Source organism: Gracilinanus agilis, chromosome 4 (assembly GCF_016433145.1).
Source record: "Gracilinanus agilis isolate LMUSP501 chromosome 4, AgileGrace, whole genome shotgun sequence".
In the NCBI taxonomy this organism is placed as follows: Eukaryota; Metazoa; Chordata; class Mammalia; order Didelphimorphia; family Didelphidae; genus Gracilinanus; species Gracilinanus agilis.
Window position 1 is genome coordinate 60198780 of NC_058133.1, and position 26963 is coordinate 60225742.

At 38.0% G+C, this 26963-nt stretch overlaps 2 protein-coding genes across 2 annotated transcripts in view; one reads left to right on the forward strand and one right to left on the reverse strand.

Moving 5' to 3' along the window:
* The window catches only part of POGK (pogo transposable element derived with KRAB domain), a 29689-nt gene extending 22832 nt beyond the window's left edge, over nt 1-6857 (forward strand). The window contains exons 5-6 of the mRNA XM_044676852.1: nt 1294-2775; nt 4752-6857. Of these exons, the coding sequence (XP_044532787.1) occupies nt 1294-2762 (1469 nt within the window). The 3' untranslated portion in view covers nt 2763-2775; nt 4752-6857. The remainder of the gene's footprint in view (nt 1-1293; nt 2776-4751) is intronic.
* TADA1 (transcriptional adaptor 1) lies at nt 6853-26963 on the reverse strand. Its single transcript, XM_044676853.1, has 8 exons — nt 26829-26963; nt 17922-18013; nt 17558-17623; nt 15747-15844; nt 13592-13801; nt 11619-11770; nt 8876-9038; nt 6853-8536 (listed from the first exon to the last, which is right to left on the reverse strand). The coding sequence occupies exons 1-8, from the start codon at nt 26900-26902 to the stop codon at nt 8384-8386; spliced, it is 1008 nt and encodes a 335-aa protein (XP_044532788.1). The 5' UTR covers nt 26903-26963; the 3' UTR covers nt 6853-8383.

The following is a 26963-nucleotide window of genomic DNA, read 5'->3' on the forward strand; positions in this document are numbered from 1 at the left end:
ATGGACTACAGATGCCTTTTGGGGAACTGGAAATTTGAAAGAAGAAAGGAAGAAAAGGGAAGGCTTGAGCAGATCTTTATGGCCACTTCAGATATAAAGTTCTTTCTCTGTAGTTAATTTTTCACTAAATTTTGGAATTTTAGAATACTCAATTGTTGGTGAGAAACCATGCCTTAAGGGCCAGAGATTTGGTGGGGAGAATGTGGTCTCTTGAAATATATATCTGAATTCTGTCGGGGGGGCGGGGAGGGGGATAAAGTTGATATAAAACACTATTTTAATGAACATTATTTCCTCCTTTCCCTTTGTAAATTAATGAATTCTTAGAACAAAAAGCATTGGTTATTTAGGCAGCTTCTCCCTGCCCCCTAAGTTTTGAATGATAAATTCAGAGTGAGAGACCGAATGCCTTGGACAAATAAAGTAGTGATAAAATAAAGATTGACAAAGGCAAACTTGCAAAAGACTTTGGGGGGAAAGCCCACACTAAAGGACCTTTAGTTAGAGGCTAAAAACACCCAACCTAAGCTTTCATCCCCAGAGGGCCACTCGGGTTGGGATTGCTAGTGATTTTAGCCCTGTAGAAGTCCTTGCTTGCTGATGGACATGAGCAAAAGAAGACAAGATATATTTAAATTTTGTTGTTGTTTCGAGGAGAATGAAGGAATCATTTTGAGGGGTAAATCTCTCAAAATGAGTGGCCACTTAATAGCATAGTAATAAAGATAAAAGCGTTGGATTTGGAGATTCTGGCTGTCTTTTCCCATGGACTTAGAAATTTTATATATACTTTATAAACTTTAGTGTCTTCATTTGTCTATAAGAAGATGGGTTTAGACTTAGACTAAAGGAGCTCTTAAGATTTTATGACTGATTCTATGACATGATCTAAGCAAAAGCAATACCCTAATATATGTAATAATATACTGTTAGATTATTAATTCTACTGTTTGTGGAAATAGAACCGTAAAACTTCATTCAACATGTGTCATGAGGAAGGGGAGACATTAATGGGAACTTGTCTCAGTTCAAGTTTGCTCTTTGGGTTATACTCCCAAGACTTCCACAATATTGGTCTCAGGATCCTTAAGGGAATATCAAGAAGTCATGCCAAAGATGAGGATGTAACTTTCAGGTGGTTTTCTCTCATCTGAAGAGAAATTTGGCCCATCTGGCACAAAAATGAACATTTCTGATTGAACATATGATCCTGGCACTTATAGAAAACTGGGGTATGAAACAGAAATGTGCATGTAGACTAAATAGTCTTTAATTTCCCCATTTATCTCCCAGGGAATGAAGAATCTGATCTAAAGCACCCAGAGTGGACCTCCCCACTAAGCATCGCTCCTCATTTCCCCCAACCTCAGCATCTTGAAAACTTCGCTTTCCACCTCCCCCAAGACATCCCAGAAATGTCTGAGTGGCCCGAAGGGTACCCATTCTTCATGGCCATGGGTTTCCCAGGGTATGATCTGGGGATAGATGACCTAGCAAGTAAATATCAGCTGAGCAGGGGGATCCGCCGGAGCTATGATGCAGGCTTCAAGTTAATGGTCGTGGATTATGCAGAAAGTACTAACAACTGCCAGGCTGCCAAGCAGTTCGGCGTGTTGGAGAAAAATGTCCGTGACTGGAGGAAAGTGAAGATGCAACTCCAGAATGCCCATGCCATGCGCCGTGCTTTTCGAGGTCCCAAGAATGGAAGGTTTGCTCTGGTGGACCAGCGGGTCGCCGAGTACGTGAGGCAGAGGCAAGCCAAAGGAGACCCGATCACGAGAGAGGCAATGCAGCTAAAGGCCTTAGAAATTGCCCAGGAAATGAATATTCCTGAAAAGGGATTTAAAGCAAGCTTGGGATGGTGTCGTAGGATGATGAGGAGGTATGATCTCTCTTTGAGACACAAGGTACCTGTGCCCCAGCATTTGCCTGAAGACCTAACGGAGAAACTCATCACTTACCAGCGTAGCATCCTGGCTCTGCGCAAGACGCACGATTACGTGGTGGGGCAGATGGGCAATGCTGATGAGACTCCAATTTGTTTGGAGGTACCATCTCGAGTGACTGTTGACAACCAAGGGGAAAAGCCTGTTTTGGTGAAGACCCCTGGCAGGGAAAAACTGAAAATCACAGCAATGCTTGGTGTCTTGGCTGATGGAAGAAAATTGCCTCCGTATATCATTTTAAGGGGAACATATATCCCACCAGGAAAGTTCCCCAGTGGGATGGAGATTCGCTGCCATAGGTATGGATGGATGACAGAGGACTTGATGCAGGACTGGTTGGAGGTAGTGTGGAAACGTAGGACTGGAGCAGTGCCGAGGCAGCGCGGGATGCTTATCCTAAATGGCTATCGAGGCCATGCTACTGATTCTGTTAAAAATTCCATGGAAACCATGGATACCGATATGGTTATCATCCCAGGAGGCTTGACTTCTCAGCTACAAGTGCTCGATGTGGTAGTCTATAAACCTCTGAATGACAGTGTACGTTCCCAGTACTCAGATTGGCTCCTTGCTGGCAACCTTGCTCTCAGCCCAACTGGGAATGCCAAGAAGCCTCCCCTTGGCCTGTTTCTAGAGTGGGTCATGGTTGCGTGGAACAGCATCTCAAGCGATTCCATTGTCCAGGGATTCAAGAAGTGCCATGTCTCCAGCAGCTTGGATGATGCAGATGTCCTATGGGAATTAGAGGGTGACTTGGCAGGAGGAGGTGAAGCCCCAAGAGAAGGCGAAGCTAACAGCATGACTGAGAGCAACTGAAGCAAAAGTTAAGGTGATACATAAATGAACAGTGCCTTTCTTAGCTGATTGCAAATTTCCATTCCTCTTGTGACCTTCAGTGGGTAGATGATAGGCTAAGGACATTTTCTCCTTTATGGAGGATTGCTTGAGATATATATATATATGACCCAGGAGGACTTTTATAACCAAAATGAACAATGAGTCAGTCACCAATACAGAAGTTACATCGAAATGAAGTGTATTGGCTAAAAACAGCAGAGAATGTTACTTAGTTAAAACCAAAAGTCTTAACAGAATCTTGTCTGAAAGCCACCTTTTTTTCCCCCTCTCCCCAATAATAGAACCCAGGAAATTGTGACAAGTTTATGTTCATTGATACATTCATTAAAAGTACCACAAACTTACATTGGTTGGGATATGTTAACAGATAGCCAAAATTCAGTCTGACCTCAATGAATATGAAATCTACACATCAGCAACTGAATTGGGTTTGTTTTCCCAGTTCTTTTACCCTTGAACTACAGCCCACCCTACTTGAGAATCCAATTCAATAATTGTGGATTATGAATTTCCTATGTGCATAGCACTATGCAAGTCCCTCAGGGATACAGAAAATTTAAGTAAAACAGGATTCTTGCTCCTGGAGAGCTGACTGAAAAACTGTAATCCACTTGCTATTTTCTAAAGTGTTTTAAAAAATTATTTTGTTAATCATCACACTAAAGTATGTGAAGAGTAGACAATGAATGACAAATACTTCCTATAGTTCATAGATATAATCTGTGCAGACAGCAAAGGCAAAACAAGAAACAACACATAAAAGAACTTTTTAAGCTCTAAAAATTTTTTAAGAAATAAATGTAAGGTATTATTAATCTTGATTAGGGCAACTACAAGCTACAATTTGCAAATACAGGATTTCAGGTCCTTAAAAATTATTTGAATGAGGAACAGTAGAGATTCCTGTTAAGCATTAAAACTAACTTTAAAGGAAAATGGGCATTAGTTTACAGTGGAAGGCTGACCCCTAGAAAGGAGAGTAATTTCTTTTTACCTCCTGAAATAGGAACATGACTAGATCCCAAAGAGGAATACTGAGAGAAATACAATCTCATTACATATTGTTGTGTACTTGTCCCACCTTAGAACAATTTGAATAATTCTCCTCATTGTTTGAAGTCAGGGATGATCCCACTTTCCAGTGGGATGAAACAATAGATACTTGAAATAATATTGATACTTCTTAAACTTCTTCAAGCATTAGGAGTACCAGTCCTTGGTTATCTCCAAATTAAAAACAGAAAAAATGCCCCACCCCCACCCCTTTTCCCTTTTTAAACTGCATGGAACTGTAGCCAATTGACCTAAATTAGTTTGGATTTCATGACACTGGGCCAATAAACAGCTGATCACGGTTTAGGTTAGGGCTAAGTGATCCCTACAACCTTAATGGTTCCAGGGAAGAATATCTGGCTCATCTTAAACTACTAGAAACTCGTATACTACAGCTCTGACTCTTGCTGTCATCCTCACTCCCTCTTCCTGAGAGAACACGTTCCTAGAAGTAGTGACCAGGTCTTGTTCTTTTTAATACTTTCCTTTAGTGGCATTGGTCAAAATTAAATTTTCTGAGATGCAGGAACATTGCTGTGATTGTCTTTTGCCTCCTGAATTTGGTCTCCATCTGGCAGATGGACAGGATCCATCCTCTCCCAAGGATGATTTGTGGTTGGACATAGAGAAGCAGGTGTGATTCATGAGTTTTCTCCCATCTAGACTTCTCTTAAATCTCATCACATCTGCCATTCTTTTAAGAAAACAATGGAGTGGGAAGGGGGCAAAGGACAGAAGATGTTAACATGTGGAAGAATTTTACCTTTCCTACAGCACCATTTGAAGGTCTGACCATGATTTTTTAAGAAAAAAATCATGAAGAACTTTGACCTGCAGTTTCTTTTCTTTTAAAACCAAGGACTGATTTATGCTTGGATTCTCTCTTTATTCCAGCAAGTGGAACTGTGAATGGAAACAACTGAGGAAGAAAGTCCTCAGGAAGGTTCCAGGGATGCAGATGCATAGGAAACATCAGGAAAATGCCAAGTTGGTCAGAGAAGCCTGGGTAAGATGAACCATGGGTGCATCCCCTCCCAAGAACGCAGAGCCCTTCCCCTCAGGAGAGACATCATTTTCATGAGATTGGATGTGGAAAAGAAAAACTGAGCTTCTGTTCTGTCTGTGGCACTGTCTTGAAGATTATTCTGTGTGCCCATCAGAAGCAGTCTGTAAATATGGGTGACAGAGGCATTTCATGGAGAAAGGCCCATTTGTGCATCACCAGAAACATCACATAGGAGACGAGCCCTACCACTGTCCTTTATGTGGGGAAAACTTCAATATTATTTGTTTTATTCCGCCTTTGAGAATGTTCCCCAAATGCCATCCCCACAAAAGTCACAAGTGGGGAGGCGGTTCTGTAGCTGCATGTAGTATCACTTAGGATTTCTTTATATGTTTTCCTCTTACTGGAAAAAAACAGATACTGTTAATGGCAAGATAAGGAAAGACATCCTGGACTGGTGCCGGCAGATAAAAATGCTTCTATAGGCGATAAACTAGGTTAGGATGGAAGATATAGGATAAAATAGAGTATTCTGTACTTATTTACCCTCCCAAATTAGCAGGCAGCTAGACTTTTTCTAGTCTCAAACATTGACTCTGGGGTGATATTTTCCCCATTATATTTAAAAAGCTAAGGCAGCAATCAATACAAAGGCTATTCAGGCTGCCAACAGTAGTTCCCATAAATTATCTACTGTATATGGTACAAAAGTCCATTTACTTCTCTATTACTCATTTTGCTAGTTTTTTTAAAGTTTAATCTTCACAAGGGCAGTAAGGGGACTTAAGACCTTTGGCCACTGCCATTTGGGAACTTTCAGTGTAACAAATCCACCTCTGCAAAAAGAGGTGGATCATTTTGTCTTTACAATTTTTAGAAATTTTCATTCCCGCTTAGTCAAGGGGGTAGGAAAGCTTTTGTTCAAAGCTGCCTATTCCTCATAAGTGTAACAGAAGCTCATGGACAAAGCTACAATTAGAAATGCTAATTCAATACCAAATCGATGTATCTAAATACCAATTATCTTTTTTCTTGCTGTTTTCTCAGCTCACTTTTCCACTGCTAGTAAACCGCTCTTGCCTTCCTAAAATATCCCTATTTCTGACCAGGGACTCAGGTTCTCTACAGGGACATAACCTTTCGAATGCCTTTTTCACTTATTTTTCCACCAGGGAAATGGTGGATCCAATTCAGTCTTACTTCTGCAGGATAAATGACATTTGACTAAATTTCATTATCTTCCTTTGAACTGCATTTTTGCAGAAGTGCTTCTCTCCCCTAGAATAACTCTACATTTTCTCTCTTAACTCCGTTACTGGAACTGGCTTCTAGTTCTAATCTCTTCTACACATCCCCTCCAATCTTAGCTAGTTTTATCCCTTACCCCTCTTTATGTTACCTTAAGTCATCTGTAATTGAGAGGTTATCTTGTACTGGGAGGTTCAAGAATTTTGTGACCTAAATTTCAGGATCATGGGTTAGAGGTTAGGTAATTTTGTTTTTACTGGGAAAGCTGGGCAGTGAATTAATCAGCACTTGTTTCATTCTGTGAACAATCCCTTCAGTTTCTTTACTAGCATTTTTTGGTGGTGATTATTCCAAACTGGTTTCCCTGGGGTAAGGAACTGCCCACAAGGCAGCTCCCTTTGCCAGTGGAGACATCAGAGAGTTGCCTGAACACTGAGAAGTGACTTGCCCAGGGTCACACAGCTGGCATTGGCCAGCTCTCTGCACCACACTGCCTCTCATTAGCATCTGACTGGGTGCATCATACCATAGAATTCTCCTAGAGTAACAGTTCTAATGTCAGGGTTTTTCGGGGCTCCCATGTTCTTCCATTGATTTAATTCTGATCTATGCCTCAAAGCCCCAACACTTTTACAGAACTATTACTTATAATGACTGTAGCATATATTTGTTTTCCTGGACTCAGAATCAGAGATAGCTGAAATAGAAGGTAGGTAGAAATTAACCCCAACAATAAAATTTGATAATAAAAATAAAGGTTGTGGTGGTTTTATTTCACTTTTAGGTTTCATTATCCCTTCATCAGGATTTGCACATCCTAGTTATTAACATTTTACTGTCCTTGAGTTGGTGGATTGGCACAGCCATAAATAACACAGTTTAGTTATTTTCTATGGAAGGAGTGATACTATTTCCATTGGCTAGAATGAAATTTTTGGATACAAGGGGAAATAAAATACCATTGTCAAAATTTAACTTGGCAATCAGAGGGCCTTATGAAAATGGCCGTTTACCTTAGAGTCAAATCTGAAACATATTCAGCCCATAATAAAAGAACTCCTGGGTGACAACTGGTTCAATTATTAGCAAAAGCATGTTTTCCACACTTCAGTAAATGAGGCATCAAAATTTGGTTTTCATCAATAATGTCAATGAAAAAACTGAGAAATAATCAATGGACCAGTTTAATGACATGTAAAACCCATCTGTTCATGGTCTTCTCATCAACAAAACATAGAAAACTAGAATTATACCTCTTCCCATTATCTATCAAGTATCCAGCCCTAAAACAAGCCATACATTTACCATGTAATTATTTTTATAAGAATTAAGTCCCAATTTATAACACCAAAAGATAAAACTTAGTCATAAAAACAGTTATCTACATGTAATACATATGCATATATACCTACACAGAGAGCTGTATTTTGACTGGTCCACCTCTATCACTTCTAGTTGTTAACAATCTTAAGTTTCCAGGTGGCATGAGAAGCACAACCAGATGTTACTCTAAAATCACAAATCAAGAAGATCCAATCACCATGCATGGATATTTATTTTTGGATAAAGGAGTAGTCCCTTACTTGGCAAGAAGACTTAACTTTATGGAGGAATGTTAACTATGGAAGTAATTTTGTATTATTGTATTCCTGAATAGTAGTTGGGTTTTTGGTGGGTTTTTTAATGCAAAGAAAAGCATGTAGACAGTTGCAGCAATACTGAGTTGAAATGCATGGTATGTTATAGGACTATTTACATCATTTAAATATCACACTGAAATGTCTACATTATCTCTGCTGGAATGTGGATCAACAGTCTTTCACTCAACACCTGGATCTTTTTTCTGATCATAGGTACTAGTATATGTAAAAGCTAGTATATGTAAAAGCTTTTCAAAGACAATTACTCACACAAACCAGACAAAACAGCTGCAAGGCCAAGCCCAAAGGTACATTCCAGCTAGTCTCTGGTACTAAAATTCTCAAAAAAGTCAGCTTTACATTCCAAAAGGAGAATCAGTATCTGCTCTGGGCAAGGGGATTAAGAGTGAAGGTATAAGGTATAAGGAATACCTTAAGGTATAAGGAAGAGATCATTAACAAAAGTCAAGTTTATACTATGGCTTCACAGTAGCACATAAATACTTTAAACATGTCATTTCCATAGGAAGTGGTTATGCGTTGTACATCTCAGCCTTGAAATGTAGACACAAAGTCCAGTTCTTAAGACATCGATTTGCTTAAGAGTTCAATGCCTCATCTCAAATGCTACATCAGCAGAGAAGCAGCCCCTCTCTTGTTGCCAAACGTTGCCGATGAATTTTATCTTGTTGTAGCTCTTCATGATTTGGGTGCCAGAGTTTCATTATGATCCTTTCAATGTTCAAAGCATATACCGTATGTGTAGGAATCACTTCTCTGTGCACCTGTAATAAAAAACATTTCTAAATTTTTATTGGCACAGTTAATTTCTTTACATTGAAAAATGGACTCAAATACTACATAAATTAAACCACTCAAACTAGAACTAGGAATAGAGAAACCAAACATTACTATTATCATTAATAATGGTGTTTTTAAATCTACAAAACCTGATAAAACATAACTATATAATCTCGACACTGGCAACAGCTTCAGAGTAAGATGACTTCTACAATATACCCGACACCTGGTCAAGGTTGAAGAGGTTAGTGAAAACACTTTTCAAGCTTACCAAATTCTTCCATCTATAAATTCAACTTGGTATTAAGCAGACACCAATTTACCTGTAAAGCTTCAAAAAGATCATACATATTTACAGGAGGCAGTGAGGCTGGCAAAGTATCCCCTGAACAAGCTAATAGGAGAGCTGCCTGCTGCTCAGCATCATCTGGAGGAGGGTGGGAAGCTGGATTCTGACCAACAGAAGGAACTGAATATGCTGGAGGGCTGAAAGAGAGCAAAAACAAAGCATTCCTCAACAAAGATGCAGCCATTTGAGCAAATAGGAGACAAGTTTGCTTGTTAAGAACTATCGTTCATTTTACCAGCAGAAACAACCTTTCAATTTCATTTGTGTGAATCTGATAGCTGTTTTTAAGTAGCTGCCTGTCGGGCTGGGAAGGTTCTCCAATGCAGCTGTTTTTAGGTCAGTGTAAGAGTGTCTTTTTCTGACTCAACTTAAGAGTTTTCTGTCTCCAAGTGTTAACTTTTTTCAGTAATAACATGACAATGTTTTGTGCAGCTCTATTAAATTACTGATGCCTGACATCAAGTAAGAGCCCTACCTGTCATCCAGAACTCTATTATTAGAGAAGTCACTTGAGCAAATGGGATCTGTGTTTACTTTTTTTACATTATTCTTCACTATAAGAGTATCTTTGGCATACTCTGCAGAACTAATCTCTCCTTCCTATTTAATTTGTGTGCACTTACTTGAACAGGCCATAGACAGAAAGCCATATATATTAATATTTTTTTTTTATTTTAAACCCTTAATTTCTGTGTATTGACTTATAGGTGGAAGAGTGGTAAGGGTAGGCAATGGGGGTCAAGTGACTTGCCCAGGGTCACACAGCTGGGAAGTGTCTGAGGCTGGATTTGAACCTAGGACCTCCCATCTCTAGGCATGGCTCTCAATCCACTGAGCTACCCAGCTGCCCCCTATATTAATATTTTGAAGCAGTTGCCCACCAGACTTAGAAGGCTCTCCAGTGCAGCTCTTTTTAGGCCACTACAATAGTGTTAATGCCACCGCAACTGTCCCAGTTAGGTTTCTCTATCAGACTCCAACTGTTAACTTTTTCAGTGTTAATATTCCACACATTTCATATCACTCTCTATTAGATAATAAATGTGTGAAAAGCATGAACCTTACCTAGCACATTTAACTATTTAAGTACTCTAAATATAATTGTACCTTTAACTTGTACTTCAAATCAATATTCACTGAATTCATATTAAGGACAAGGCATTGAGCTAAGTCCTGTAACATTTATAAAGCAATAGAAAATTTGGTCCTCACCCTTCTAGGGGCTTGTAATTGAGATAAAAGAAATGGAAATTATACTACGAATAAATAGGAGTTGAAAATAATATGCATTTGTGATATCAGAGATGGCTGTGTAACTACATAAGGACTTTCTGTAAGTAGAAATAAAGTTCAAGAAAAGCAGATTCAATCCCTTTGTAGAGTGCAAAAGAGACACTAGGGGGCTATGAGTACTAATTATACCAACACAGGCCAATTTGCATTCTGCCTAATAAAAGAGATCATTCTAATTATATTTTGGGGGCAAACAAGAAATATCATACTCAAGATTGAGAAGTTTGAGTCCCTTGTCAGATGACTGAGTATAACACAAAGGTCAGTTTAACAATTCACTAAGTCATCTTGTCCATGACAAGCAGCTCAAAGTAAAGCCATAGCAGAGATTGGCTAGGGAAAAGGAAGGAAACAGCCTTCTCCAAATCAGTACTCAAGTTGGAGAGCGGTGGCATTTCTGTAAGGAGGAAAAAAAAAGAGCTTAGAAATTTAAAAAGCTAAACTAAAATGGATTACCACCTGCTACCAGAATAGGATCAAAACAATAATTTAAGATGAGAATCTAAAAATTCTGCTGTCTCAAAGATGGTGCCTCTAAACAGGTACTGGTTTGACAGACTATCAACTCCAAATCTCTTATCATTCCCCTGCCCTGCTCCATTTCATTGCCTTTTTCCCTATTTGTCATACTACTTCATTCTCTACTGCCAGTGTCTTTGGCCAAGCCTCCCTATTAGCATCTTGTTCTTTCCATGCACCCTTTCCTTTCTCCCCCTCAACTTGAACACTATAGACAAAAAGACCAGTACTTGGGTAGACCTAGCTTCTTCTAAAATTGATAAAAATAATATATTACAATTTCTTTTTTCCAACAGCTCAGAAAATGTATTACTTTTTTTATGCCTTAACCTTTAACCCCACCTTGCCCAAAGCAGATGCTGATTCTGCAGATGGATTGAGATATAAGAGACTCTTAATGGGTCCCAGAAAAAATAATGTATTTAAAGGAACAGATTCTTAAGTATAATTAGTTTGATAAAGTAGTTTGATGGCACTGGACCCAAGCCAGTAAAGAATGCAAAGGACAGGAAACCTGAGGTGAAAGGTAGGGATTTTCCTCTCACTCTAGTCCTGGTCCAGAAACCAAATCAAAGAGGCACTGCCCTGGACATCCAACAGAGTATCATTTCCAGTAGACACATTCCATTCCAGATGGGGATGATACACAGGGTAAAATACCATGCCACTGTAGCAGTCAAACTCTAGAACCTCCCACCAGAAATAAGAGCTCAGTTATGCTACTGAATGCAAAGAGAGGATAAAACAAAAACAAAAACAAAAAATTAAAGAGTTGTCCAAACATGCCCATGGCTGGGCATGAACATTAAAAAGAACATTTATTTTTTTAAGAGTTGATCATTTGTCTCTTACTCATCGAATGAGACAACCTCTAAATGGGTAATTATCATTCAAATTCCACTTACCATTCAATTAAGTTATTGTAAGCTACTACACTATTCTTTAGGTAAGGCTGTGGATTCACATTGCTTCCAAAAGCATATTTAAAATGACCATCTCGTAAGCGGTAAGCCTTTCTTCTTGATACCACTGATGTCAGAATATCTTTAAGGTGATTCTAGAAAGAAAAAAAATACACATATAACTTCTAATTCTCTTCAACAATAAATCATAAAACTTTCACTGATCGTTTAAGTAAAGCACTATTGTAATTTATTAGGTGGGAAGTACAGGACAGACTAATTCATTTTGGGACTGAAATGAAAATTCATGGGACTAGCCACAGGATCACAACACCATGAAAACAACTGAAGAGTATAGGGAAAGAGAAAATTGGAAATCTTTTTTTTTAAATTTAGTCCTATTATAAAGTTGGCTTAGCCTACACAAAGTTTTATTTTTAAAGAACTACAATAGTCCACAAAGGGTGAGCCAACCTTATTATAAGGCTAAATACACTAAAAACCCAGAAACAAATCTGGCCTAAAAGTTTTCTTTTTCTTTGTGGGAGGTGTCAGGGAAAGTATAAAAGAGAAAGTTTGTCACCTTTTCTCTCTGACCCTGGAAGCTCTGCTCTCTCTCTCTCTCTCTCTCTCTCTCTCTCTCTCTCTCTCTCTCTCTCTCTCTCTCTCTCTCTCTCTCTCTCTCTCCCCCACCCCTTTTTCCCTTTCTATCTATCTCCTAGTTTTTCCTACACCTTCCCTTTCCTCATCTGAATAAAACTACTATTCTAAACCTAAAGTGTTACTCTCTGATCATTTATTAGGGGCTCTGGTCAATTTCCCCTGCTGGGGCTGGCTACCTTTCTTTCCCTTCCTCTACCTTCCTCTCTCCTTCCTCCCTTTACTTTTACCTCACAGTTTAAATGGCAAAACATCTAAATCTGAACTAGTTGGTCAATACCACAGAATAGAAAGAAAACCTTTAGCAAAATACCACTGAACTATATCTATATTTTAACATGAATGAGTGGTGATAGGAAACAAGCAGAAGACAAATTCCTAATGAAAATTAAGTCCCATTTACCCACAAGCAATAAGGAAAGATTTTTAAAACAAAGCTTCATTTCAGAACCTGACGAGTCACACTATGACCCTTATGAAATTAAGCCCAATTAAAACTATATACTTATTTTAACAATCCTTTTAACAAGAGGGGCCTATTATTGGTGGAAGATGCCAACTAAAAGAGAGGCTGTAATGAAATCCTTAAAATCTACCTGAGGAATATGAGTTATAGTCATATCTACTATAAAATTTCTAATAAGAAATATAAGATCTACCAAGAAGATCTTGAGATAAATGTAAAGAAAAATTGGCTAATGAAATTAAAACATTCAACAAATGTGCAGCACAACTACTGTGGTGCAAGGCACTTAACAATATGGTCAGGTCAAAAAAGATGGGCCAACTGTACTTAATTCATTGGATCACCACCATCAGATTTGTATAACCTCACTATTTGCATTTTCACTTAAGTTTCCCAGTTGATCTCACAACAATTCTTCAAAGTCTTCTTATCTCCATATCAAAGATGAGAAAATGGAGATTCAGGGAGATTAAGGTATTTTTGCCCAAGGGCAAAGAGGTCTGAAGCAAAGGAGCTCAAACCAGAATAGGGATCTTACAACTCCTAATTCTGTACTATTTTCACTGTACCACAGCCCTTCCTAAGGAAACTAAATGTTAAAATGTCTTATTCAAAATTAAGAATAAATGCTACTCTTGAAAGCTACCCTTCTTAAAATGCATGGGCATCTTAAATTTGATCAAAAGGAGTGAAGATCACATATTCCTTGAGCCATGATATGGTAATAAGGATTTTAATCCTCAGAAATTAGGAAGTAGTTTTATGTCATATTCTATAATATCATATTAGACTACAAGTACACATTTCATATTAAAATATGGGATCTATTATCTTATGACAATCGTCTAACCTCCACAGCATATACAACAGCAGTCACTGCCTCTTCGGTGACATTGTCCAGTCCATGTTCATACGCAGTTACTATCATCCTCCCTTCCAACTGGCCACGAGTAGGAAGCATCATTGTATGAGAACAAAGTTTCAAATCATCATCATCTTGCGGATCCTTTGCCACAAACTGCTGTGCTCCCAACAGTGGATTCTGGGGCTGGAATCTATGCTATGGGGTATAACAACAACAGATGTGTTTACTAGTAACAACAGTGACTTTGAACAAAGCACAAACAAAAGTGACCAACATAAATTCCATCTATATTTTAAATGAACTCAAGTATAGCTATATATGTTCAAAGGCAAACTAAAAGAATAATATGCATAGAATTAAGGTACTTTATGGCAATACTGACACTTGATCATCGTAGCTTAGCAATATAGCTTTTTATGAAACATAAATACATTAAAAAATTAATGGACATGAATTACAGGAGGTTATACTTTTATTATATGATTAGCTCAATTCAATTATTATTTGGTGCCTACAAAGAGGTAAGGTCCTCTACTAGAAAGAGTAAAAATTAAAGTAGCAGGAAGATATCAGAAGTACATAAAAGGGTTCTGAATGGAAATTTTCATAAATGGAACAGTTTAAGTATGTTTGTAAGTAATTAGTTTTCAAGGACATGTACATATTATCAATGCTTTCATTAAATGCCAAAAATGTCTAGCTAATAACAGTAAAACAGACTTGGTGACAAATGCTGGAAAGTATAAAGCCATTATTTAAAACTTGATTGTTTATGTATGTCAGGACCCCTTTGGCAGTATGGTGAAGTCTTTTCAGAATAATGTTTATAAATATATAAAACAAAATACATAGAAATATGAAGGAAATCGATTCTAATTAATATAATTTCAGTACATACTTCAATATGGTCAAACAAAAGATGTAGGATAAAGATAAAAATGAAGTCTTCAAGAGGCTTACATTCTATTGAGGATGGGAAGAGGACACAACACAAAATATGTGTAAATAAGTAAAGTGAATGCCAATGACTAGGGGAGGGAGAACAGCAGATGGGGAAACCCAAGAAAGCATCATGGAGTAAGTGCACTTTACTTTGGTCCTAAAAAGTTTTCTTAAATATAGAGATAAGTGATGGATTCAAAACATAAAGAATGGCTTGTGTGAAAGCATGAAAATAGAAAGCCATATTCAGGGGAAGTCTTATTCAAAGAATTAGTCCAGTTTGGCTATAACATAGAATATGTGAAAAGGGATAGTATTTAAGTCGGGAGAGCTAGGATGAAAACAGATTGGAGAAAACTTTAAATGGGAGATTAAGGAGTTTGTATTTATCCTAGAGGCATAAGAAAATTACTTCAGATTTTGAATCATGAAAGAAACAAATAGTTACAGAACAATTTCTTACCCTGAACTTAATCAAGTGCCTATTCTAAAATATCCACAATGATACTTGGGACAAAAGACACCCTTTAAAATTTATGTTAAACTAATACATAATGTATACCAAAACAAAATATAGACAGGAAAGCCACATAGAAACTAAGATTGATTCCAAAACACTACAGCAAAGTGCAGGGTAAAGAACAAAGCTTTATGAGAGTCCAGAAATTCAGTTCCCATCCTACATCACTCACTACCTCGTTGTGCAACACTGGGCCAGTCAAGGTCTTTTCCTCAGTGAAAGTAAATAGACATAGGGACAGCTAAGTGGGTCAGTGGATTGAGAGCCAGGCCTAGAAGCAAGAAAGCCTGGGTTCAATTCTGACTTCAGATACTTCCTAGCTGTGTGATCCTGGGGAAGTCATTTAATCTCCATTGCCTAACCCTTACTGCTCTTCTGCCTTGGAACCATTACTTAGTATCCATTCTAAGACAGAAGGTAAGGGTGTTTAAAAAATAAAAAAAGAAAATACTGATTTGCAAATAAGGAAATAGAACTGTTAACACAAAAGATACATCAGGCACACAAGGATTTATAAAATCAATTACCGCTTTGAAATAGGACATCTTTTTAAACAAAAGTCAGTGTTTTATACATCTCATTTCTTTGGGAAGACACTCCACTGTTAACTTCATTAAATGAAATTACTAAATCATAGCATTAACAACTGATACAAAGCTCATTCAGAAAATAACTTACATCAAATTTCTGTCGAACTGAAGAAAGCTTTTTCTTTCCTTTGGGTTTTCCAGGTTTAGCTGCAGAACCTCCTGTCCAGGGTAATGACCCAGCACCCTCTAAAAGGGAAAAAACAAATAAACCATAGAATCACAACAGCTCTAAAGATACTAATAGCAATAAGATATCCTTTTCTTAGAAAATATATGGCATGTAAGAAAAAGGATCCTAATCCTCTCTCCAAATCACTTTAATTTCCAGGACCTCAGTTTCTGGACCTGCAATTCCAGTTTTGGTACAGGGAACTAACTCTCAGGTGAGGAAACTTCCTCTATTAATCCAGACCAACACCTACTCTGCAACTTGTAATCTTAGAGACCTATATAGAGTAGGGGTTGGCAAATTCAAGCCAATTCTGGCTTACAAAACTGCCCACCATCTGTTTTTGTACAAACCAAGAGCAAAAAATATTTTTTTATCTTTTAAAATAAATGTTTTATGATATTCTAAAATGTAAAAATCATTCTTGGTTTGGATTGCACAAAAACAGAGGGCCAGACTTGGTCCTCTGGCCTAGAAAACTGAGGGTTAAATGACTTGCCAACACTCATATAGCAAGGATATGTTAGACAGAACTTGAACTCAAGTCTTCCTGGCTTGGAAAACATTTTGCTCTATGTAACAAGGTCTTCAGAAATTTTCCATTTTACAAAAAATAACAGCATAAAGCAAAACAAAACTTTATATAATTTTGGAACAGCTACTGCCTCAGAATCTTATGGGTTGCAAAGACAGAGCTCCAGATAGCTAACCCTATTCTCTTTTTATGAGGAGGTAAAAAATGAAGATGCCAATGGAGAAAGATAGGATAAAATATCAGTACCCAGAGGATAAAGCATTGGGCTTTCGTTGATCTAGTTCTTAAATATTTAATTGATAAAAAGGATAGAAACAACTGAACAAAGTGGATAGTAGATGAATCTGCTACTTTACTAAAGTAATCTGGGCGGAACCATTGCTTACCATTTCTCCACCCAAATTTCTTTAGGTTTAAGGGAGCAATTAAACTGCCCTCTTTCCCCCTACATTGCTATTTGTCTACCACGTGATCATTTTATCTCCCCCAAGACCCCTTTAACAACTGTTAAATGTAAGCTATTTGAGGGATAGGATTGCTTTTTCATCTTTGTATCCTCAGTGCAAAGCAAGGTACCTGCCAAAGAGCAATCCCTCATGGAATGTTGTTTGGGACCTGATTAAATGCAGTCTGCACCAAACCTTACACAAGGGCATTAAAAACTCTTAAAAACCTTCTAAATGAGGACACCTTTATTAAAGATACCAAGTAAAAACCCCAATGTCCTAGAAAGTCAGGGGTTCTCCTAGCCTACACCTACTTTATTTTGTACTTTACCTACCCATGCCCTAGAGCTGCTCTAAACATCTACCTCTTTCACTCATTCTTTAGCTTTTTTGAAATCCTTTCCCCTACGACGCTTGATGTCACCCCTGGCTGACTGTCCTTATACTATCCTCTCTACTAAATGCTTCACTTTCCATACATCTATCTAAACAAACTAATGTGCAGGAAATAAATAGTAAGAAACTCAACTGAAAGGAGGAAAAAAGGTAGATGGGGGAAAAGAACAAGAGTATCAGATTTAAGTACTCTTAATAAAATTTGTACTTAGCATTTTTTTCTTCTTGGGTGTCAAAGTACATATAGGTATTAAACAAGAACCAGTTATGACTACGAAAAGATGACAAGGGAGTCCCGAGACACTGTGCTAAATGACTACCATTTCCCCCCTCCAGAAAAAGGTCCAACTTACCTGGTGCAGAAACCAAAATCTGACAACGAGTGAGAATAGCCAAGAGGAAATCATTGTGGGAATGTACTGGAAAAGTAAAGTTAGCCACAAATTAAATATACTATTACAAACAGAGGTTTTACAACAACATAAAGCAACCACTTACTAAGCAAATCTAGACTCTAAGAAAATGTTGGATTCTCTATGTATTAGTACCTAGTTTCTTTGCTCAATACACACTTTGAGAGGATGATCTTATACATACATAAAACTAAAATTTCATGCAGTGACATTAAATGGACTCTGGCCTGTTGTGCCTTTTTTTTGTGGAGAAAAGGTGAGGGAGGAGAACAAAAACTCCCAGATAATTATGAGACACTTTTACCATTTTCCTGTGTAAGGAGCCGATGAGCTTCCAAGTCAAATTCTTCTTTGCTGATCTTCTGCTTGAACCACAATTTCAGGTTAGCCCAATATCTGCATGGAGAGGATGGAGACAAGAAGAACAGGTTTTGATTCTTCTCAAGATTTAACTTTTTGCCTGCCCTAGAGAGTGTGGTCTTATGAACACTAAGAAAAGAATTAAAAAAGACTTAACTTAAAAGAACAGGAAGGCCTTGATGCATTATGGAAGCAAGCAAAAATAAAAACAAAGGAAAAGACAAATTTCAGTTCTCAAAAAGCCAGAGCCATCACAATACTCCTTTACAGTTTTCTAATGCCTCAGATTCCACATTTAATACTAATATTCAAATGTCATGATTAAATCAAATTAAAATCAGTCAAGCATTTAGTGGAATAGCTCAAGAGCTGGATTTCCAAACACCACAAAGGAATTAGTTCTGAATTCCTGAGGATCTGCAGCTAAAAGTTAAACACTGAAAAAAATCAGCTCCTAAAACTAAAAAAGCATAAGTAAATTTATATAGACTTTTATTCTCTAACTCATTATTTGAAATAGTAATATCTACTTAACTTGGTGACAGGAAAGAATTTTTATATTTATGCCCAAATAATTCTGAACTTAAGTAGTTTTAACAGCAAGACAATCTGAGTCCACTAAATTATCTTATTACAGATCTTCACACAAAACCTTCAGGAGTTGAAGGTCAGGTGAGGATCCATTGCTGCCTGAGTAAAGAATCACTCAAATTTGGTTTCCAGCCAGTTTCCAGCCAGACTGGACTACCCCACTTCTATGTCCCCAATCTGAATGTGTCTCTTCCTCTTAAGAATGTTATTATTATTCAAAGTTCAGCTTTGCTATCACAGCCTCTATGAAGCCTTCTCTGATTTCCTCAGTTGTTACTGTTTTTTCTAATCTCAACTTACAATGTGTTTTCTTATCAAGGGTCATACCGCAGTAGGGAAAAAACCCACTACATTTGAAAAACAGGAGAACCTGGGTTCAAATCTTAAGTCTTGCTACCTATGACCTTGGGCAAATCACTCTCTGGGCCCAAGTTTCCTTATCTATAAAATGAGAGGGTTGGTCTAGATCAGAGATTCATAACCTGAAGTCCACAAATAGATTTCAGGGTGGGGGGAGGGATGAACTTGGATGGGGAAAAATATATCTTTATTCTAATATTCTAGTACCTTTATTCTAATATATTATATTTTTATAATTATAATATTATATTATATTTATTTTATGCATTTAGAAACATCCTTCAAAGGAGTCCATAGATTCACCAGACTGCCAAAGGCATATGAGACACAAAAAGGTTAAGAACCCCTGGACTAGATGACCTACCTATAAATCTATGTTCTCTTTACATCAATGATGTCAAATTTAAATAAAAACAGGACCACTAAACTCTATGTAAGGATCCCTATGGACACATACTGACATTGATAACCACATATTCATGTTATTATTGACCTAGAAAACCACAATTAATTTTGTAGTTTTATTTATTTTGTTAAACGTTTCCAAATTACATTTTAACCTAGGTCATCACAGGTGTATTTTTGGCACTCTATGGTCTACATGTTCAATCCTAAATCTATCCTCCTATTCTGGATACATACCACATAAACTCTTTGGCAGAAATCATAATTTTTTTTTTTGTCTTTTTCTCTCCAGAGCCTAGTATAGTCTTTTGAATAAAGTAAGTACTTTTAATATAAAGGTTTCAATTTTAGATCCATTTAACTACCACTTTTTAACATGCTATTCATAAATTGATGGAAATATCAACATTAGCAACAAGAAGCTTATACATTTTTAAATGAGAAAACTATGAAATAACTAAAGTTTTGCTTAAAAAAAGTGTTGTATGACAACTAACCCCAACTCCCATTCTCAACAAATAACAAAAAGGGAGACAATAATGGAAAATAAATTCTGATGGCCTGAAAGGGTAGATTCAGTTTTACAAGAAAGATGGGACCCAGTGGATGAGTTACTAAAAGTAGGATTTCACCATATGGTTCTGCCAACAGACTACCTATTAATTTCCTCTTATTCAAACCTGGCATTATTTGTACCTAAAAAAAAAATCAAATTAGTTGTTTGCTTTTTTGGCCTTCTGCTATGCTAGTTTACTGACTATGCTCAATGGATCCAGAACCCATTTATAGTAATATAAAGCTTCATACACCCTATTTATATAGATGAAAAAACTAAGGGCCAGACAAAAGCCAGATGAGTAGCTCAAAACTGCAGGGCTAGTTAGTGAATCAGAATTAATTAAGAGAACTAGAACCTAATCTCTACTCCCAGTTTAGTGTTCCTTCTGAAATAAAACATTGCCTCTTTTGTTATGAACAAATGAAAAAGATAATGCAATTAACATAAAATAGATGAGACATTTAATAGCCCATATTAGAAGCTATAGCTAATTTTGAAGAAACTAATAAGGAAGAATTTTAAAAGAAGCCTGCCTCAAAAGTTTAAATTAGACAAGGTCAGAAAAAGATCCAAACAAGAGGGAAAGAACTTTAGCAAGAGAAATGAGTTCTACCATAAAGAATTCAGATATTTTCTCATTATCCTCTGACCACAGAAAATATGTGATCTAAGATGTTTGAAGGTTGTGAAGCCAATAAGAGCATCTGGAGAAATTAGGTATAATCTATAACCTATCCCAACCTGGAATATTCTAAGCTAATTGAAGAGAAGGAGAAGAACTACTGGGAATATTTAAGTAACCATTAGCCTACTGAAACAAATCTCTTCATATCACTTCTTATGCAACCATGAATGATGATCTTTCATACTGATGACAGTAGTTAGGTAAGATTTTTTAAGTGTTATATGCATGGACAATGCTACGATTTATTTCTTCTACTATGTGTGTTATTTGGAATTCTGGGGGTTCCATTTAAAAGTATTTGACAAACTTCCTGTGGACATGTGGGGGACTTTGAAACTACATTTTCCATGGTCCAACGGGTTTCCTGTTTTGGATGACGTCTTCAAGGTGAAGCCCAGCTTTAAATATTGGGAAGTCGCATTTGACTTCCACTTGGCTACCTGATCGGCGCTCCCTGGGGGCATAGAGGAGTAGGGAAAGTATGGTACATAATGGTACATAATGGCTGAGGCGGCAATTTGGATTTTTTTACAGGCGCGTGGTCGATTTTATTCTATCAACATGGGCCTAAATAAAATATTAGTTTTCCTCATAATATCAGCCTTTATCATTTTTAATCGTTACATATGGAATATAGTGTATGAGACGGTTTACTGAAAGCTAAGATACAGGGACTAGAAAAGGTTGAGAATCCCTTAACCAAGCCTTGTATGGGGTAGGGAAACCTTGGTTCTTTAAATAAGGGATCTCCCAAATATCTGGTGACTTTAAATCTATGTTTTGGCATTAGGTCTTTTTAAATTTTTACTTTAATGATGTTGTAGCTCTACTCTACTGGTACTCATGATTAGTAAATATTCCCTTCCTTCAAAGTCATCTTTTATCATGTACATTAATATAGCTATACCTTTGATTTTATTAACATGTATTCTGAAAATAGGGGGAGAGGAGTAACTTTCACACATATGTTGCTGCTGTTTAGTCATCTCTAAGATCAGACTGGAACTCAGGTCTTCTTGATTCCAGGACCAGTGTTCTACCCACTGAGCCATCTAGTGATCCCTTGGCATGTATATAGATAGGTATAATAATACGTGAATGGGTGCAAAAAAAAGTATTAAAAGAACTTTTGAAAAATCTAAGGTGGGAGAGAGTAGGATAAGGGAAGAGAGAAGGCAAGATGACTAGAGAACTAAACAGGCCAAAATGAAGAGGGAACATATTCCAGACATGGAGAAATGTTTAAGCAAATACACTTTCCTTCTTGAAAATCCACTCACAGGTTCAAGTATTTCCTTTATGCAGATGACCCATATATCTGTATCATGTGTCATTTAAAATCACTTGGGATACTTGGAACTACATTTCCCGTGATTCCTAATGGGTTTCCTGTTTTGGATGATGTATTCAAGGTGAGGGTCTGTTTTAAATAGGGGGGAAGTGACTTTGAACTTCCTCTTTAGCTACCTGCTGCTTTAGCTACCTGAGCTCGCGGAGAAAGGTAAATGGTGGAGGTGTGATGTTGGAATAGGTTTCTTACAGGCACGTGGTCAGTTTATCTCTATCAGCATGGCTTTTATTAAAATACTATTCTCCCTTTTGATCCCGGCCCTCAACATTTTTAATAATAATAACAGTTTGGCAAACCAGAAGGTCGAAATTCGAACTCTCAATTTTCCAGATAGCATAAAGAGAGTCATGCCTGTTTTTTGGCTGTCTTGCTCAGCTTTTTTGGGCAAATTTTTTTTTTTAATGTCTAGGGTGATTTTTTTTTTTAAAACCCTTGTACTTCGGTGTATTGCCTCATAGGTGGAAGATTGGTAAGGGTGGGCAATGGGGGTCAAGTGACTTGCCCAGGGTCACACAGCTGGGAAGTGGCTGAGGCCGGGTTTGAACCTAGGACCTCCTGTCTCTAGGCCTGACTCTCACTCCACTGAGCTACCCAGCTGCCCCCTGGGCAATTTTTTAAAAAAGGAAAGAGCTGGATATGAATTGAGAAGTCACCTCATCAAACTCCTTCATTTTACAAAGGCCCAGGGAGTTTAAGCACTATGCTCCAAATCAAACTGGTAGTTAAGTGACAGAGAAAATTTGAAGCCAGGTCCCCTGACTCCAAATATTTTTTCATTGCATCCTTCTGCTTAACAATCTTGGACTTATGAGTTCCAAACTGATTTTCTTATTGTATTTGTGTCTACCTGCATCACTAACTAGCACCTCAAACTCAATGTATCTAAAAGGAAACCCATCATCTTCCCTGCTCCTAAATTCTCTTTGTTTTGATTCACTCCAGTCACCTATAAAATGCTGACTCTGCTGCTATCCAATTAATAGCCAACTCCTGCATATTCTACTTGTGATATCTCTCAAATATGTCTGCTCCTTTTCATCCCCAGTGCCACAATCTATTGTTTCAGGCCTCATTACCTACTGAATGAGCTTCTTACTGCAATTGCTCCCCCTAACTAGTTTTTCCCCTACTGAAATCCATCCTCCTAAATGGCTGCCAGAATTCTAACATACAATTAGAATATTATCAATCCTCTGTACACTCCTCCCCTCTGCTCACAGAATACAAACTACTGAGCTTGGCATTCAAGGCTATCTCATGCTACTTTCTTTCATGTTATCTATGAGAACCAACCCAACTAGATAATACTTAAGATGGTCCTGAGCTAGGGAAATAAAAGGTTTGTTCACTTCATTCTCTACCCCTAGACTGCCTTCATCAGATCAAAGTCTGCTGAAATTCCACCCATTTCCCAAAGAACAGCACAAATGTTATTTTTCGGAAGCTCTTCTTGATCCATCCAAGCCTCAGCTAGAGGAAGTGCTCAGCTAGAGGTGACTCTTCTCTGCTCCGATTCCAGTCTATCTTTCCAGGATAATTACACAGTATTTCCCCTCTATACTCTACACTACCCCTAAACAACATTCTAACTTCCAGCTTCATGCCTTTATAAACAGGCTGTCCCATATGCCATATCCCTTCTCGCCTAAAGGTCACAAAATCTCTAATTCCATTCAAAATTGAAGTCAATGCTGCCTCCTTCAAAAGGTCTTTCTTGATTTCCCCCACAACAAACACTCAAATCAGTGAATGCTTATCTTGAATACGTTTTTCTGTGTGTACATTGCACAGAACAAGAGGCACTGTGGATAGAGTACTAAGCCTAAAGTCAAGAAGATTCATTTTCCTGAGTTCAAATGTGGCTTCAGACACTTATAGATGAGTGACACTGGGCAAGTCAGTTAGCCCCGTTTGCCTCAGGTTCCTCATCTGTCAAATCTGCTAGAGAAGGAGACAGCAAACCACTCCAGTATCTTTGCCAAGAAAACTCCAAATGAGGTCATAAAAGTGGGACACGACTAAAAACAAATGAACAAAATCATACACTACATTCTTTTAATACAATGTAAGCTCTTTGAAGGAAGAGATCACCTACTTTTTTTTTTTAATTTATATCCTCAGCATGTAGCAAAGAACCTGGCATGTACAGGCACTTGATAAATATCTATTGATTGCTCTGAGCTCACTTAATCTGACGATACCGAATGCACCCATCTGGTTCTACTCTGTATTGTGCTTGTCTATGTCTTAGCTGAGCTTCTCTACTTCGAAATTATCTTCTAGAGGACAGAAAAATCCCTATTACTCAACTGTACCTCTGTCAGCAACAGCACAGGGCCCATCAAAAAGTAACTCACAATTATAAAGCACTAAGGTTTATAAGGTGCTTTTCACACATATACACAAACCTGTAAAGCAAACACTGTATAATCCCCCACTTTACAAATGAAGAAAACTTTGGCTCAAAGCTCAGATGAAGAGAGCTGTTCATGGACAAAAGTCTATTATATGTTAAACACCTGCACTATACCAGACAGTGGACTAGGTCACAGGATACAAAGATAAAAATCACAAAGTCTCTGTCCCCAAGGAGTCTATATTCTACTGGTGGATACTACATACTCTTACTATGTTTTTCTTCTCACAATGCTTCTGCTGTCCCATCCCCAAAAAGAGAGTCCCAGAAATCTTATCAGGAGACATTAAATCACTCAGCTCCCTATTACCTACATCCAGTTCCCACTCTTCCAACTCTTGCTCAGAAAACTGTAAAGGAATAACACTACCACTGCCACTGAAAGGGTCAAACTGACTAGCCTATTTTTTCCCTTATCATCTTTGAAACTTCTCATACCAAAAAAGCCTCCTTGGATCTACCTTTCTTTCTTTTTTTATTTTTAAACCCTTACCTTCAGACTTGGAGTCAATACCGTGTATTGATTTCAAGACAGAAGAGCGATAAGGGCTAGGCAACCAAGGTTAAGTGACTTACCCAGAGTCACACAGCTAGGAAGTGTCTGAGGCCAGATTTGAACCTAGAACCTCCCTTCTCTAGGCCTGGCTCTCAATCCACTGAGCCACCCAGTTGCCACTGAGCTGCCTTTTCTTGAATGTAAGCACAATGAGAGCAAGTCCTACTTTGACTTGGATTCTGATGCAGAAGATCTGCATCTGTGGTATGTAGCTTTATCAAGTATTCATCTCCTGAATCCCCTAATAGTTGTTATCGTCAATCATTTAATAGGTTAATTTCTATTATTATAACTTTTAACCAAATGATTTTGATGTGTAGATGAAAGACATGTTTATATATATATGTGTATGTATATATATGTATACACATGCATGTATGCATGCATATAGATGATTTTATATTATGTTGGGCCCAATTCTTGTCCCTAGAGTTGAAGAAGAGAATGAAAGCAGGTTAGATTGCTTTAAAAAAAAAATGGTTTAAGCTTCTCAAAACTTTCTGGGAAAAGCAAAAGCTTGTCTTTTCATTACTCCTATTTTGCTTCCTGGCAGCATAGCAGTGAGATATGAAACATTATTGTCTCCTCCACCCTTCAAAGAACTAAAAATGAGTATCCCAAAAGACTAGCAGTTTCCTGAGGGAAGGGGCTATTTTCTTAGCCTTTGTATCCCCAGCACTTAGTATACAGCTTGGCAAACAATAGGTACTTATTAAATGCTTGTTAATACAAAGGGCAACAGAGCCACATGGATGTGAGTAGACAATGACACAGTGTAACTCCTTCAGAATGCTTTAGAAGAAAAATACAGAGGATAAACTGGCTACATAAGTAGAGTGAAGGGTGACAGGGAAGCATCCAGTGCTCCACTGGTAGCCAGTCTCCTCACAGGGTCTGGCTCTGGACAATGAAAGCTATCAAAACACTGAGACCCCTTGTGGCAAACTTTGGAAAAATATGTGCAAGAATCATAGAGATGCCTGGCAAATCTGCATCACTGGAGTGATTTCCCTAATCTACGAGATAGCAGATCTATTTGAAAATCCTTGACACTGTGCTTCTTTGAACTTAAGCACTTAAATCTTAAAAAAAAAAAAAAAAACAACCTCATTCACTGATTCAAATGAACAAAATAGCAACACTTTCAACAGAACAATACTTCCTGACTCCCTGTATTATGGGGTTCCCATTTAAAAAGCTGTACCTTAAAAGTCTTGATATACAGACTGTCCCAAAAGTCTCAGTGGGGTTGAATATGATGCCGGTCTTTACTATCAAAGCAGTTCCCAAACCTTGAAGCGTTAAATAAGGGGGGAGAAAATAGGTATTTATAAAGCGTCGACAACGTATCAAACACTGTACTAAATGCTTTTTAACAAATATCTCATTTGACATATGTGTAAGTGTATTTATATGTAAGTGCTAGCTATGAATACAGCAGTCGGCAAATCTTAAAGCTCTATATAAATACCAGCTGCTAATATCATTGTCATATTGTATATTTTATAGTGTTAATAATCATTATTATTGTTTTTCTCTGGGCCCATAACGGTTTCTTCCTCTCACGCCTCGATCTTGCCCAAGTCGTGTGGTCCAGCCCAACAACTTCTCTAGGTGAGGTTACCACTTTTTTGAATATGTTTCGAACGCAAGTAGAGAGCAGGGACTGGAGAAAGAGGATGCTGCCCCTAGTTGCCATGGGAACCCCGGGGCGCAGGATGAGGGTGGGCTGGCTTCAGCAGGGAGCAAGAAGGATGCCTTCCTCCATTCCCCACTCCTTAGCCTTCCCAGCCATCCCCGCGAGGGTTCAGCCGCGCCCGCGAGGGGAGGGAAGAGAGAATGGAGGCGGGGCCGGGAAGGAGGGGGCGGGGGTAGGGTCTCTGGCTAGGCCCCGGAGGTCTCAGGGCTGCAAGAATGGCCGAACTCACTGTTTCACGTTGTCGCCCAGCGCCTCGCTCAGGTTCTTCTTGGCCGCCTCCAGCTCGCTCACAAAGGTCGCCATAGCTGCCCTGATTCCCGACCGCGCGTGTGAAACCGCAAAAACCAATCCGTAGAGATCGGGG